This window comes from Erpetoichthys calabaricus, chromosome 4, assembly GCF_900747795.2.
Source record: "Erpetoichthys calabaricus chromosome 4, fErpCal1.3, whole genome shotgun sequence".
Classification (NCBI taxonomy): domain Eukaryota; kingdom Metazoa; phylum Chordata; class Cladistia; order Polypteriformes; family Polypteridae; genus Erpetoichthys; species Erpetoichthys calabaricus.
Window position 1 is genome coordinate 209,390,810 of NC_041397.2, and position 17,245 is coordinate 209,408,054.

The 17,245-nt window shown below is 37.3% G+C and overlaps 1 protein-coding gene across 1 annotated transcript in view; it reads left to right on the forward strand.

The window, feature by feature from the left end:
* The window catches only part of picalma (phosphatidylinositol binding clathrin assembly protein a), a 215,161-nt gene that overhangs the window by 75,670 nt on the left and 122,246 nt on the right, over positions 1–17,245 (forward strand). Inside the window, 4 exon segments of the mRNA XM_051926984.1 lie at positions 9,802–9,877; positions 13,244–13,346; positions 15,382–15,475; positions 15,839–15,950. Coding sequence (XP_051782944.1) covers positions 9,802–9,877; positions 13,244–13,346; positions 15,382–15,475; positions 15,839–15,950 — 385 coding nt within the window.

Below are 17,245 nucleotides of genomic sequence, written 5' to 3' on the forward strand. Positions count from 1 at the left end.
AAAATATCAGTGTTACTGAGTACTGTGTCCTACACAAGCCAAAGGCAATTGAAACAGGACGAAACTCTCATAGGAACAGATCTGGCAGACCCAAAGTCACAACCCTATCAGAAGACAAGTTTCTAAGGATTGCCAGCTTGTGTGATCTGCATCTTCCAGCACAATAACTTCAAGAACAGCTTCGAGCACTGCTTAATAGTGGTTGAAAAAAGCAAGTCTCAGTTTCTACTGTCAAGAGGAGATTTGTGTTTCAGATTGACAGGGTGAGTGGCAATAAGAAAGCCATTCCTTAAAGGACAAATTAGGGCCTTGAAATACCAGCTGTGGACTGCTATAGACTGGAAGAAAGTCTTATGAACCGATGAATCAAAATGTGAACTGTTCGACTAATCACGTAGAGTGTTTGTGCTAGTGCTGGGCGGTATACCGGTTCATACCAAAAACCGTTTTTTATTTTTGTTTATGATATGGATTTTTCTCATACCGCAACACCGGTTAAAATAGGCTAAGCAATGTTCGGAACCTGGCGCAGCGGGAAACTGTTTTAAGGGGGGGACCTTTTTTCACTGCTACACCGCTAAACACGCATGCGTTAGTAGAGGTATTGCGCAGTGAAAATGGATGGTGAACATTGTAAAACTGAAGCTGTAGCAGATGATAAAGTTAAATATGATGACACAGAAGAACTTTTGCCGAAGAAAGGAGCCGTGTCTGTTGTCTGGAGATACTCTGGCTTTAAAAAGTCGGATGTGGACCAAACAACTATTTATTGTAAATGCTGTCTAGCTAAAGTTGTCGCCAAGAAGCCGCAAACATGCGTTGGAATACCATGAATGCATGGAACTAAGATTGGCACCCTCCACGTCCTCAGGTAAAACTGAAAAAACCTAGGGGACATTCAAGTCAGATGTCACTTGTAGACGCGTTTGCTAGAAGTACTGCCTACGACAAAAAAAGCAAGCGGTGGGATCGAGATAACCAACGCCATTACAGTCCATATAGCCAAAGATATGGTTCTGTTAAGTACTGTGGAGAAAGGCGGATTCAGGGCTATGATCAAGACACTGGATTCCAGATGTACTTTAGCCAAAACGGTGATCCCCGACTTGTACCGAGAACACAGAGGGAAATTACAAGCAGAGGTGGCTACAGTCACCAACTATTCAACTACAGCAGATGTGTGGTCAAGTCGCACTATGGAGCCATATCTGAGCCTGACGATTCATTTTATAAATGATGACTGGCTATTGAAAAGTTATTGCCTCCAAACAAGCTATTTTCCAAATGACCACACTGGCGAATTACTTGCTGCAGGCTTGCTGGAGGCACTCAATTCCTGGGGGCTTGCAGAGCAGAGGCAAGTGGCCATCACAACGGACAGTGGGGCCAACATCAAGAAGGCTGTCAAAATTAACAATTGGACAAGACTCCAGTGCTTTGGATACAGGCTTCACACAGCCATAGGTATGTAATTAGTTATTAAAATATTTTAAGTATGGTAGTAAACACATACTATAGTAATAATGTAGCAACCTCCGCGTCAGGTTCGAGAAGAAAAAAAAACAGACGTAGTAAAGTCTCACAAAAGTTTATTTGAACAGTCAAGAAATAAGAACGCCGACTTTGTAACCCCACCACACAACCTTCCAGTTCCTTCTCCAACTCACCACTCTCCCTCCTTCTCCCGTCCCGGGTGTCGCCCCCCCTTACCGCGTCTATCATGCCCCCGCTGTCATTCCTCTGCGCTGTACTCTGCCTTCCCTCAGTCGGATTCAACAGTCACTTCAAAAAAAAAAAAAGGCTTCAACCTGGCTGAGACGCTACAATAAGAAATGTATAATGAAAGTGTGTATAATCAGTTTTCTGTTCTCTATTATCAGTCAATACAGGTACTGTAGTCAGTCCCCTACTTACGATGGTTCAACTTAGATTTTTCAAAGTTATGATGTTGAAAGCGAGACGATAATTTTATATAAAATTGTGTAAAATATACATTTTCAAGTTGGCGTGGCAAACAAACTTTTCTGTGGGCCAATCGATGCATTACGATACGTTGTCGGAAACTCCCACGTTGTGAGATGCCTCAGTCTAGCTAGTTATCGTTTGAGACTCCGATTTTGATGCAAGTGATCATATAGAATCGGGGGTTCTCAACGTCGGTCCTGGGGACCCCCTGTCGCTGCAGGTTTTTGTTCCAACCAGCTTCTGTTTTTAATTGAACTCCTGGGCTAATTAGTGAACTGATATTTCCCAAGTTCTGTGTTTAGGGAACAATATATTAATTAGAAAACTAAGTTTGCTAAAAAAAAAAATAAAAAATATTAAAATGTACCAAGCAGTTATATAGGAATAATGTTTTTTGTTTTCTTTTTAACAGTATTTTTCATCTTGATTTTCATTCTACTTTTCAAGGTGTTCTAATTGTTTAATTAATCCATTATTTACTAATTAGTGGGTGTGACGCTAAAGTAGTTGCAGCCTTTGATTATTCAGTGTGTTGTTTGCCAGCGTGTCTGATCTGCTCGTTTTAAGTTGTCATTATTAAGATACAACGAAGGGGAAAAAAACTGCACAGAGAAAGGGCAAAGTATAATGAACTCAACAAAAGAAAGTTAAGCATTTAAATCTATAGCAAAAGCAGAAATTGTATAAATGTCTTTATAAATGTAAAAAAACATGCTTTTCTGAATGTCGAATAAAAGAAAAAAAAAATACCAGCTAATTAAATGAGCTCAGTGTTATCAGGTGTTGTCACTGATTAGGAATATGGTTGGAACAAAAACCTGTAGCCGCAGTGGGTCCCCAGGACCGAGTTTGAGAAACACTGAGATGGATCAAAAATGAAAGTGAGGGTACGGGATCAGCTGATCTGACCCCAGCTGATTGTGGTGCTGAACACGTTCCTGTGCTTGTGCTGAACATGATACTGAAAGAGCTTTCAGTACTGGTGGGAACATTGTCACGTGCCACAGGGCAGTACTCAAACCAGATGCTGTTGACCGTCTGGTTTCCTTGCCCAGAATTTGTAATGGCCTAAGATTTACATAAGTGCCTTGTTCATTATGTTCAAATGTGTGAATACACATTCACTTTTTTTTTTTCTCAATACTTGAATACTGTATAATGTATCTGGGCTTGAAGCTTTGAAGTACAGTAATCCCTCCTCCATCGCGGGGGGTTTGCGTTCCAGAGCCACCCGCGAAATAAGAAAATCCGCGAAGTAGAAAACCATATGTTTATAAGGTTATTTTTATATTGTCATGCTTGGGTCACAGATTTGCGCAGAAACAGAGGAGGTTGTAGAGAGACAGGAACGTTATTCAAAAACTGCAAAAAAACATTTGTCTCTTTTTTTCAAAAGTTTAAACTGTGCTCCATGACAAGACAGAGATGACAGTTCTGTCTCACAATTTAAAAGAATGCAAACATACCTTCCTTTTCAAAGGAGGTGCGCGTCAGGAGCACTGAATGTCAGAAAGTGAGAGAAAACCAAACAAATCAATAGGGCTGTTTTGCTTTTAAGTATGCGAAAGCACCGCCGGTACAAAGCTGTTGAAGGCGGCAGCTCACACCCACTCCGTCAGGAGCAGGGAGAGAGAGAGACAGAGACAGAGGAAAACAAACAGTGAAAAATCAATACGTGTCACTTTGAGCTTTTAAGTATGCGAAGCACAGTGCAGCATGTCGCTTCACGAAGCAGCATGCACACAGAAGGTAGCAACTCTTTCAGCATTTTTAGACGAGCGTCCGTATCGTCTAGGTGTGCGAACAGCCCCCCTGCGAACAGCCCCTACGTCAGGATCAGAGAAAGTCAGCGCAAGAGAGAGAGAGAAACAAAAGTAAGTTGGGTAGCTTCTCAGCCATCTGCCAATAGCGTCCCTTGTATGAAATCAACTGGGCAAACCAACTGAGGAAGCATGTACCAGAAATTAAAAGACCCATTGTCCTCAGAAATCCGCGAAGCAGCAAAAAATCCGCGATATATATTTAAATATGCTTACATATAAAATCCGCGATAGAGTGAAGCCGCGAAAGGTGAAGCGCGATATAGCGAGGGATCACTGTAATAGTATTATTACTGGAATTTGCACTATTTATTTTATTGTTATTATTACTGGAAGTTGAACTATTATTTATTTTATTGTTATTTACTAGTTTAAATATTATGCAGTTTAATGATGGGATGGTTGAAAATATGCTGTCAAAATAGTTGTTTGCAAAATTTGTTCAATAAAAAGGTTCTATATTTTGACTGCATCTGTCATGCAATGTGATTCCTTCTCTTCATTAGTGCCACCCCCTTGAAAACCATCACTTTATGGGACCATTCAAACCTGTATTAACACTTTTGTGCACATTAAAATGTTTTTTTTGTACAATGTACAATGCTCATGACAGTGGAATAGGTTATTCTTAGCCAGTCTGCTGCAGTAATTGCAGTGGAAAATGTGGTTAACATCCACTCATGCATGGGAAAAAAATACCGTCAAATAACGTGAAACCGGGATAATTTAGAAAAATACCGTGATACAAAATTTTGGTCATACCGCCCACCCTAGTTTGTGCCCTATCAAGTTGGTAAAAGGATGGTTCCTTAGTGTGTGAAACCAACTGTCACATGAAGGAGGAAGTGTGATGGTCTGGAGTTCTTTTGCTGGAGGCAAAGTTGGTGACTTGCACAAAGTGACTGGCATTCTAAATCAAAAGGGTTAGCACAGTTTGGCTGTTATATCAGCAAACAGTGGCTACTTTGATGAATCACAAATTTGAGTAAAATTGATTACACCTTATGATTCCTTGACTTATTTTTTATTTGCCATCGTTTATTTGTTCTATGCCAGTGTAATAGTGTGCAAGTAGTACTTCAGAGGGTGTTGTAACACAGTCTGTTTGAATTCTGCTTTAAGATGGAGAAAGGGTTTTTAACTAATCAAAAGTTGGGACATCTGTGCAAATTGCTTGCTGCAACTTGCAAGGCTTAATTTAATTGCTGCAGCACATCTGTAGGTTGTAACCTATTAGTTCTTTCCTAAAGAAGGCCCATTTATAATATCCTGAAATTTTACTTTTTTCAGTTTTTTGCTAAATGAAACTAAATTTAAACCTCTGGCAGTTTACTGCTTACATTTTCAACATTTTAGGACATTAATTGCATTTCAACTGAAAACTGGAAAAACTGAAGTTTTCTAAAACTTTTGACTGGTAGTATATCCTACAAATAATTGCTCTCCTGTTAGATATATAAATGTTGTTTTTCATAACCTAATCTTTAATATGGTAATTTTAGGTTCATATCTATCAGCTAGAGTAGATGATTAACTTGTCTGACATACTGGCACATTCAAGTGGTTTCTCAGAACTGCTAATCCAGGGAGCAGAATTCCAGTTCTGCTTGGTTCTATTCTGAGTTGCAACATAGCTCTACATATCTACACCAAAATATTACCAGAATTCAGGCATTGTCTGAAATGTATATTCAAATTGCACAAATTAATTTTGAGTTTTATTCGGGATGGAACTTTGATATTCTGAAATGAAAAGGCAGAATCCTTCCTCACTTTAACACCAAAGCACCTCTAAACTTTATTATTGGCTGTTAATGTACATATCTAAATATCAAATGTATTTCAATGTGTATTACAGTTTGAATATTCAAAATTGATTTGAAAATTGCTCCACTTAATTTAAGTTAGCATCTAATTAGGTATGATCGTGAGTAATGTATCGGTGAGGGAGACATTTTATTCGCAACTTCACTTGGTGGTTGATGGATGCCCACGAGGTGAAACCCCTCTGGTCATGGGTGACTTCAATGCAACCACTGGCACTGACAGAGCTGGCTATGAGGACTATGTCAGTCCCCATGGGTCTGGTGACCGTGGTAAAAGTGGTTCCATGTTCCTTTATTTTGCAAAAGGTCGGGGGCTGCACATCGCTGCTTATTGTTTCCAGCACCGGGAGCCACATTGATAGACTAATATACTCCAATACTGGTCGTGCAGTGAAGGAGATCGATCACATCCTCGTGGGCAGATGCAGGAGGCTCTTACAAAACTGCAAGGTCTACAGAAGTGCCCAATTTGTGAATTCTGACTACAGACTTGTTGTTACTACTCAGAAGATCCAGCTTAGGTTCAGTAGGCTACCACCTACTAGGAAAATAAGGCTGGACCTGGCCATGCTCCCAAGATCGGGTTGTTTCTAATGAGTTTGCGTGCAGTTTGTGTGAAGAACTTATAGACTTGGGTACGACTGCTGATCCTAATGTAGGAGACCTTCCGTGAGAAGATCCTGAAGGTTGCTGATGGTTGTGTTGGTGTTACCAATGTTCCCAGAAGGAGGTGTTTCATCTCGCAGGGTACCGTAGATATCATTGCGAGGAGTCTCGGTGCATAGCTTGATGGCACCTCCAGTTTGTACCAGGAACTGAGAAGGATGGCTGCAAGGACACTAAAGGCAGGTAAGGAGGCATTTGTTAGGGGAATCTATGAGCAAGTGACATACCATCTATGACTTAGTGACCCCACGTCATCCTTACAGAAGAATCTAAGAATTACGCACATCTGAATCTGCTCCTTGGAGAGTCGCAGTCAGGGCAGCTGATGGAATTGTCCTTACAGATGATACTGTAGTTGTAAGTTGCTCGGCTAGCTACTTCAAGCAGCTGTTTAAAGCTGATCCTCTGGCTAGGACGTTGGATATCTCTGGGCCCACTGTTCTTGAGGCTGATTCTCCTATTAGCTGTGAACCACCCAGTCTCACTAAGATTGCACTGGTGGTGAACAAGCTGAGGGTAGAGTAGGCTGCAGGGATCTGGTATCCAAGCTGGCAGTAAGGCTGTCCTCCTGGCATTACATGGGCATCATCCCAATTGACTGGAAAACGGGACTTGTCGTCCCTGTCTGGAAAGGGAAGGGTGATCGCCTGGATTGTGGCAACTACAGGGGGATAACACTGCTCTCATTGCTGGGTAAGGTCCTTGCTAGGGTCATCCTCAGTAAGATCCCTGATCACTTGCTCACCTACCAGCGACCGGAGCAGTCTGGTTTTATGCCTAAGAAGTCTACCGTCGACTGCATACTGGCACTGAGGGTTCTCATGGAGTGCAAACATGAATATCGGCAAAGTTTCTTTGCAGCCTTTCTTGATTTCTGTGTGTTCAACTCAGTTGTTCGCGTTGCCCTGTGGGACATCCTGAGACTTTGCGGGAACCCCTCAAAGTTGCTGGATATCATGGCTGGCTTGTATACTGGTACCGTGAGTGCTCTGCAGAGTGGAGTGCGTTTTCCTAGTTGATTCTCTGGTTCATCAGGGGTGTATTTTTGCTCCTATTCTGTTCAGTGTGTGCATGCACTGGGTGTTGGGCAGGGTTCTGGGGTCCAATGGCTGTGGGGCATCTGTTGTTGAAGATTGATTCACTGATCTTCACTTTGCCGATGATGCTGTGATCTTCGCTGAGTCAATGGAGACTCTGATCTGGGCTCTCAAGAGACTGAATGAGGAGTCTGAGTGTCTGGGCTTGCGAGTGTCCTGGATAAAAAAATATATATATATCCAGGCCTTAATGATCTCTGTGTCTGTCTGCAGAGAGAGTGTTGACCTTGTCAAAAGGTTTACTTACCTCGGTGGCAACATTCATGTCTCTGGTTACTCTTCCTATGAAATCAGTAGACAAATTGGAGGAGCATGGGGGGTGGTATGTGAAAGTCATGAGGTCTCTAGAAAGGGGTGTGTGGTGCTTCCAATATTTTTGCAAAAGTACGAAGGTCCAAGTCTATAGAGTCCTGGTGTTTCCTGTCCTGCTATATGATTGCGTTACATGGACACTATCTAGTGACCTGAGACGAAGACGGACTCCTTTGGTAATGTGTCTCTTTGCAGAATCCTTCGGTACTGCTGCTTTGACTTTTTCGAATAATCGGTTGCTCATGGAGTCCGGAATGAGGCACATTACCTGCATAGTTGAGGGAGTTTCAGTTACGGCAACATGGCCATGAGGTGCGATTCCCCGAGGGTGATCTGGCACGCATGATCCTTACTGTTTAGGACCCAAGTGGCTGGACCAAGCCAATTGGATGCCCACGCAACACCTGGCTGCAGCAGATAGATGGTCATTTCTGGAGGGTGGGACTGGACTGTGTGTGCCTGGGAAGTTGCCAAATCAGAATCCCGAGCTGTTTTGTCATGTGGTGGGTGCAGCAATGCGTTGTACCAGTGGATGCTCCCCAACCTGACCTAACCTGAAGTACTTCAGGCATAGTTTATTAAAACTGTTTTTCTTTATTTGCATTATTATTGTATTTTATATTGCAACATGTGAGCATCATATCATATTTTATTTGCCAAAAGAAGTACAATAAGTAAATGGTTTCCACAATATATAGTGTCCTTCAGTACTCACATGTAAAAGGTTGGCACAATTAAGGCAGCAACAGAAAAGGTGCATGTTAAAGGAATACTGCGCCCAAAAATTACATTTTGTTATGTGCTACTTATCCCATATAGTCTATAGTGATGACTGACAGAAATTCTTAGTCTCAAGAAAAAAGTTTAATACAATGATACCCGATGATGAGCAGTGCTATACAGTGGCAAGCAATGTGAAAAGTGTCCACAGAAAAAAGAAAAGAATTCTTCCATTAATCATGTCGTATGATCCACATGTTCATCATCCAGTCATATGATCAAAACATGCTAAATACCTGCATGATTTGCTAAAATATTATTAATAGTTCTGGAAAAATCAGTGTACAGCATAATTAGGAAAGGCACTCCCATGCTTTTGAATTGGATACAAGACTCTTGACCAGTGGAATGAGGGGAAGAGGGCAGATCTTTCTTTCTTTTTTTCTTTCTTTCTTTTTCTTCCTTCCTTTCTTTAGCAAATACTTGCGTCTTGAGCATACCATTTAATAATGAACATGTGGATCTTGTGAAATGAGTGATATGGATGTTTTTTTTTTTTTTTACATAGTATGCTTTTTTCTTTATTGTTCAGCATGAAAAACATAATGGATAAATATATTTTCTTGGCCATTACTAAAAACTATTTGGGGTAATTAACGTAAAAAATATAATTTTTGGGTGGAGCCTTCCTTTAAAGAGACAAAACAGGATTTTTTACAGAAAGCAGGTTAAGGTATTGCATACATTGTACATAAATAAAATGAAAACTAAAAATTAAAAATTAGCCAATTGTGAATATTACAAAAGTACAAAAACCCAAGCAAGAACATAAGTTTTCAGACTCTTAGTAACTGTGGTATTAATATTTACCCTCTCTAAATATACATATTCATCAAAACTTTTACCTACTAGATAATTAACAGAGGTGGGAAAGGTTGGGTTTGGTAGCAGCCAGCCACACATGAGGGGCAAGATACAGAAATAAATGTTAACAGGAAATAAATATTTGTAGCTGCCTTTCAGTTTAAGAGTCCTAAGTTCCAACTCTTGCTTTGGTGCTCTCTGGGTTTTGTATGTCTTCTTCAGGTCATGAGGGGATTCCTCTGGGTACACCTGTTTTTTTATACACCCCAAAAGATGTACATATTAGGTTAAATGATAACTCTAAATTATTCATCTTAGGAGTGAATATGAGTGTGTAAGTGAGTTTTTGTTCTTGACCAGAATTGTTTCCTGCCTAATGCCTGATGCTACTAGGATAGGACTTTGGACACAGTACTCGATATTGGAATAATTGGTTTTGGTAATGAACTTAATTTTAATTTTTGGGCCACAGCAGAAATGCATATGTTTTAGGTATGGAATAAATTAATTGTTATATTATTTGGTTTGCAGCGATTTATCCAGTATCTGGCATCAAGAAATACATTGTTCAACTTGAGCAATTTTTTGGACAAGAGTGGTCTTCAAGGTAAGCCAGCGCAGTCAAGATATTTAACTTGTTTTATAGTGATTAAAACAGAAAATAATTTTAAAAGATGCATTTGTTGGAAAATAACATAATTTTCAAGAAGTGAATGACATATGAATCATTTTATTGTTGTTGATTTATTAATATGCAGTACTGTTTAAAAAAAGTCTAAATCTGTCTGTGTGAATTTGTCGTATTCGATATTCTTCTGGATTGTGATTCAGTTACCTTAGATTTTTTGTTTTTGGAGCCATAAACATTTTTCCAGTTCTAGTGTGAATGGGCCTTCAACTTAAAGTGCCATCAAGATGATGCTAGTGGAGAAAGTCTCACTTCTGGATATGTTGAAAACGAGACATTCCTTTTCATCTGTGGTCATGAAGGGCAGAACAGAGTTCGCAGTTTGCTTCATTTATAATGGAAAAAAAAGAAACTTGAGAAAATTGTGCATGTTGGTATTCAGAAAGCTGCAAAGATGGTGCCTCAGGCTCATAGTAAGACATTTATATGGATTGAATACACAAAATAACATGAATCGTCCTACTAATTTTTCAAATCTTTTTAATCCTGAATGGTCATGGAGAGCTGGAGTATGTGTTGACAGCAATGAATGCAGAGCTAAAAACCATCTTAGATGTGACACCATTTCATCAAAGGATACATGCGTTGATTCAAACAGAGCTAATTTGGAGTTGCCGTGTCACCTAACATGCATTTGTCTGAGATGTGGACAAAACTGGAGTGCCCAGAGAAAACATGTGCAGACACAATGAGAACATGCAAACCCTGCATAAGTGACCTGGCCAAGGATTCAAAGCTTGCTGCCTGTAGCAATAAATGGCAATGCTGTACTCTTCACAACGGTCTAGATTACATATTAGATTTTGGTTGGATCTCTATGAAGACTATTAAGTATATCTTTTACTTTATTAAACATATTTTTATGATATATGCCTTAAGCATCTTATGTTTATGATTTCAGTTTTTTGTGTTGGAGTTTCTGGAGCCTAACCCCTGCCAAGTACAAGGAACGATTGTACTTCCCCTTTTTAGTTTTTAGCATTGTTGAATATTTTTCATCCAAACTTAACTTCATATGAAAGGAAAGCAACATAAACAATAACACCAAAGTTTGTGGCCTACACTTGCTTGTAGATCTGTTTCATAGCAGTAGCACTTGGTCACTGCCTCATAATCTCAGTGGGGGTTGGGTCTAGACATTGACTTGGCTATTCCAAACCTCTGACTTTATATTTCTACTACTATTCTTAATGTGTACTTTTTTGGTAGTTGTCAATCATTGTCTTGATCCATGATCTAGCAGTACTTGGCTTTAGTTCAGATGGATGTTATCAAAAGTTTTTGAAGCATCCTCTAGTATAGAGCAGGATTAATGTATTATTCAATTATGTAGTTATTGATGTTGCAAAGCATCTGTAAATCATTATGCTATCATCTCTATATTTGAATGTTAGCATGGGGATTTTATTGTGAGAGTTAGCTTTTCATCAGACATAACGGGTAATTTAGGTCAGTGGTTTTGATTTTTACTTAAATGCGAATAAAATATTGCTCTTGAATAATTCTGGATTATCTAGGTGAAATTTGGAAAAACTGTAATCATTTACTTCATCTGTCAATGGTTCTAACCTGCTGTTCTGTCATAGGTTTGTCCAGTGTCATTCTTTAATTAGTTTTTCAAACTTTTTTCATCCTGGCATGTTGGGCCTTTACAATCAAGCTGAAAAATAAGTTATTAAGATAGTGAAAGGTGTATAGAAGCAGTAGTAGTAGCTGTAGAAGTATTGTTATGAGTGTAGAGTGCAGTTAAACTCTTACTTTCATTTCAAAACCAATATACAACACATTGCCAATCTCTGTCACAATGGTAAACAATTATTCATAATTTTGTATTATTTTTTTGTAGAGTACACAAATCCACTTAAAAGATGTACTCCTTGCATATACTAAAGTGCCACTTATCAGTAATGTTTTTATGAATAGAGTGAATTTTATAATTACAAACCTTTTTCTAAAGTGTAATTACTGAATAGTTAGAAAGAAAGGGGCACATTAGAGGTGGTTGAAATAATATATGATGGGAATCCAGTGGCTCAGCTGTATGGAAATTGAATACATCTTGTAAAAACATTTTTAAAATCATTTTATAGTATAAAAATTTTAACCTGGTGAGAGAATGTATTATTTTTATTTGTCTGGTGACTTTACATTTTACTGGTATTTACATTTTTTTTAAACAGTTGAAACACTGTCAGGCAAAATTACTTGGTCAGGATCTCAAGGAGAGTTGTAGATGGGAGTATTTGTAGAGCCATTGCGCCACACAACTTGATGGCACAGTTCAAGGAAATCCAAAGTGCACTTGACAATAATATTTTCTAGGGATGAAAAGGAACATACCAGCAAACATCAAAACTACAGAAAGTATTAAATGAAGAATATAATGGCATAATGCCTACAAAGTTGAAGGTTGTTAATTCAACAAGGAAACATAATATTTCCTGAAAGCATTGGAGATTTTAAGGTGGATGATGGCACTATTGGAAATTGTCATGAAGAAGATACCTTTGTTCAAATTATATTTCACACATATGGTTTTCATTGTCTCGGACATGCTGTCATATGAATGATTGAAGAAATGTTTGCAGATTTTATATCATGAGGACTGACATACCTATACTGCAGGGTAATTAACTTCTATGTTCTGTACTGACCTTTAGAGTGAGCAGCAAAGTAAGGTACTTTACACACAGTATATAGCATTTATGTAGCATTGATAATTTAAAAGTAAAACACTGGTAACTTGCAGCTTCCTTGGAATTGCAATGTATGATGTTGAATGATCAACCTGATGATTTTCCATCTATAAGCATAACTGTTATGCCAAGTTGCTGGTGTAATCAAAGAAATGTACGGGAACAATTAATGACATTTTTGTTAAACTGCAAGAATGTCAAGGTGATAATTTTTTGCTTATCTCATTTACCAGCCAATTATAGTAAATATTCTAATGTTTTGTCACCTCTAGAAAATCAACTGGCAAAAATAACACATATTTTTGTAGTAATAGATATACAGTATTTTTGACTGTTTATTAAGAAAAAAAAGTACTTTGCTGCAGAAAAGTTAACCTCACCAAGTATTAATTTTCAGCTCTATATAGGAAATGTGGTATACAATACTGTATATGCTAGTAGAAATCATGTACAGGTGCTGTACACTGTTAGAAAACATGTTAAGGTAAATTATATGTCTGTATGCTTATTATTTGCTGGTTGTATTGTAAATTATTTAATGACAAACTGAAATTAGAATTCTTTACTTTCTTTCTTCTCTTTTTCCAAGCATATGACATGTCAACCTTTATAAGACGATACAGCAGATATCTGAATGAAAAGGCAGTTTCATACAGACAAGTTGCTTTTGACTTCACAAAAGTTAAAAGAGGGTAAGTTCTAATTTCTCAGTAGGGAAATATCAGTTGAATGCTTTGCAGGTACTGTACAAATACTATCATTTCATTTCTGAGTATTTGTCATTTTTGTGGATCTTTTATATCCATTTATCCACTAATGCCACAGATGATAGTTGAGTACCTACTGGTTTTAAAACTGGTTAATATTTGTTATGAAAGTTTTAATTTAAATATTAACTTTCTGCACTGGTATCCAGAAGGTTGCCAGTTTGAATCCCCGTCACTGCCAAAAGAGATCCTACTCTGCTGGGCCCTTGAGCAAGACCCTTAACCTGTAATTGCTCCAGGGGCACTGTACAATGGCTGACCCTGCGCTCTGACCCCAAGTGTATGCAAAAACTAACAAATTCCTAATATAAGAAATTGTATAAGGCGAAATAAAGAACAAAAAAAATAATGGAGTGGGTGGCATTTTATGTCAAATAATCTGACGCTGTTGTACAGTGTATGTACTTTACTAAAAGGAATATCAGTCAGTTTGAAAGTCTGTTACGTTATGGTCTTGAAAATGACATTATAAAAAGCATTAATGCTTTGTGGTGCCTGGTTGTCAAAGTGTCATAGTCTAAATAACCTAAAGCCCCTTAAGACTTTGCAATTGTTAAGATCTGATTTTAATGACTGTACCATCTGTACCTCTATTTTAAGTAAAAAGCTTGTTGGCCCTTTTTAATATATTAACACAAAATGTGTAACTTTTTATCCTGTCTTTTTTTTCCTTCTTTCTTAAAATGGATAGAGTTGGAGTATCCTACCATTTTGAATTTTGTTTATGGCAAATTTGACAGTTAGCATGTAAATGATTTACATTTTATTCAGAATCAGTGATTTTTGACTTAAAGCCCCCCACCCCCGATACCAAACAAGGCTGCTTAGAAAAATTTCCAAAAAATTGCCAAAGGTTATAGTTAATAGTAGAATAACTTTTAGTTTGATTTTTCTCTCAACCAATTGCAGTTTTATAATTATCAATCATTTTTTTCATAAAACAATGAATAGAAAATGTAGAACTTGTCAAGCACATACAAAGTATGTTTATATTTTATTAGTACAGAGGTATACATTTAATGCTCACTCATATTTTCTGGGAGAAAAGTGATGTGCTCTGTCATCCATATTTTTGAAAAGTTTGACACTAGGTGGTGTTATTATCCTTAAAAGCAAAGCCAAGTATTTGGCACTGGAAATCTGAAGTTAGCAAGCCTGGGATTTTAATATATTGCTGTTCATAAATATAACCATAAAATGTATTTGCCAGTTTTAGTGAACTTTAATTCTTTTGTATATATGTCTACCATTTGCAATGTTTTTGTATGTGTTATTACTTCAAACTGTAGTATTTACAACCCTAAATCAGAAAAAGTTGGGACAGTATAGAAAATGAATATTAGAAAACGCAGTGATTCTTAAATTCTCTTTGACTTTTTTTTTATTTCATTGCAGACCGTATGATCCCAAGATATTTCATGTTTTGTGTCAACTTAATTTCATCAACTTTCTTTGGAATGTGTTGCAGGCCTGAAATGTATGAATGAATGTATATTAACAAATGTAATGATGATGACCAGACAAAACACGAAATATCTTGGGTTCATACTGTCTACAACGAATTAAAGGTCAAATTAAATTTAAGAATCACTTTTTTTCTCTCTCTCCATACTGTTCATACTCCATACAACTTTTTCTGATTTTGGGTTTCAGTAACCTATAATTTATGCTGATTTTTAGGACATTTTATCAGAAGATGAAATTCTGTTTAGTTTTGCACCACCAACAAATATTCAAAGTCTAAGTACTATGGCTCTTTTGGGCTCTGAAATGGCCGTATAATGTCCCAATTTTAAAAGCTTTTTTTCTGTTGTAATATTTGTTTGACGCACTACATCTCTTCCTTTTTATCCACTTATAACTTTTGATAGTAATTTTTGAATTGCTTAAAGTAAATTAAAGTTGCTTAAAGTTACTTTGGTATACACCAGAATTTAACAACATGTTTTCAATTTTGCAGAGCTGATGGTGTAATGAGAACTATGAACACAGAAAAGCTTCTTAAAACTATACCAATAATTCAAAATCAAATGGATGCTCTTCTTGATTTTAATGTAAGTACTTTAATATGTATACTGTGTTTGTTGGTAATTGGTTATAATTGGTTACTCACTTATTAGGTATTGTTCCATCTCTTTAGTGTTTAGCCGATGGTTAAAGAGAAAAGCAGCAATTAAAGGTGATGGATCTTATAATGCAAGTCAATTTAAAATTAAGGTAAAATATGTGTGTTCCATTAGCAGCAGTAATTGGTTATTAATTAAAGAGACAGGAATAAAAACAGCAGCCACTGTGGCCCCTCAAGATATCAGAAACCCTGCTGTAGCATAGCAGTGTAAGAAATCTTCATGTTAAAAATCTTAATGCACTTTGTTACACAGAAATTGAGAACTTTTTTTCTTCTTTTTTTTAAACAGGTTAATGCCAATGAGCTGACAAATGGTGTGATCAATGCTGCCTTCATGCTGCTTTTCAAAGATGCCATTAGACTGTTTGCAGCTTACAATGAGGGAATCATTAACCTTCTTGGTAAGTGAGCTTACACATATTTACAGATATGCCAGATATTTACCGATTTTAAACATATTTATAGATACTGTATATGTATTAATAGTTTGTATATCATCTAAATTAATTAATATTTAATGCTACATGCTTATTTCTGTTTTAGGCATTAACAATTACATTCAAATAGTCAAAATATGAATTGTATCTAACTGATCATATTTTAGTCAGTTTTTTCAGTTGACTTGTATAGCACTTGCAATTGAAGATATCTGTAATTATTTTGAATTTTATTTTAACAACAGGGATTTTTTAATAGTTTCATAGACCCTATTTATTGAAAAGATACATATTCACCTAACTAAACTTGGTGTGACATGGTGGCACAATGGTTAGTGTGCCTAACCAACATCCACAGAAGTCAGGGTTCAAATACCATGCCCAGATACTCTTTGTGAAGACTGAGTAGTCTTCCAGTGTAAAGTATATGTTGGGGCTTTTCCTCCAGCTACCCAAGGATGCTAGTGTTGGGTTAGTTTATAGTTTTGAATGGCCTGATTGGCCTGGGGGAGCATAGATGTGCATGTGTGCACACTATTCTGGTGACACATCCAGGACTGATTCATGCCTTTCACCTGAATTTTACCAAACAGGTACAAGTGAACAATGAATTAATAATACATGCATACTTTCCATAGTAAGTAAGCTTAAAATTCAGGGAAAATTCTTTGAATTCTGTATTTGTCTGTTCAACCTGGAACATACCAATATATGGCCCTAATCAATTTCTCAGAGTGACCTTTCTACATGTATTTCTATATCTAGACAACGTGTTGCTCTTTATACATTGATAATAAACGGCACAATCGCAAGGAGAAATTACTTAAAATATTTTCCAGTTACTAATTATGAGTTTGTAGAAATTGCAGCTTACTCCAATATATTACATATCAGAAAAGAGCACTACTGAAAATTATGAGACCACTAGCAATAATGCAGAATAATTAAAGCTCAAACAATAAATTTTCTTGCAGTGCTGTGGTATCATAGTACACTACAACGTTGTATCCTTCAAATTTACAATAGGACTGCTGAACACTTACAAATGTTAATGTACAGGTTCACAGAGGGATATCCCTGATATCATCCAGTCTTCCAGAGAATGTTCCACATGCAAATACAGCAGCATAAAAAGGGAAATGTTTGAATGGTACTGAATATCAAAGCTACCAGTCAGCAACATTCTGTATTTATTAAGATGTTAAACCTAAAACATCTGTCCAATTTCAGACTGTTATTTACCTCTATCAGCAGTTACT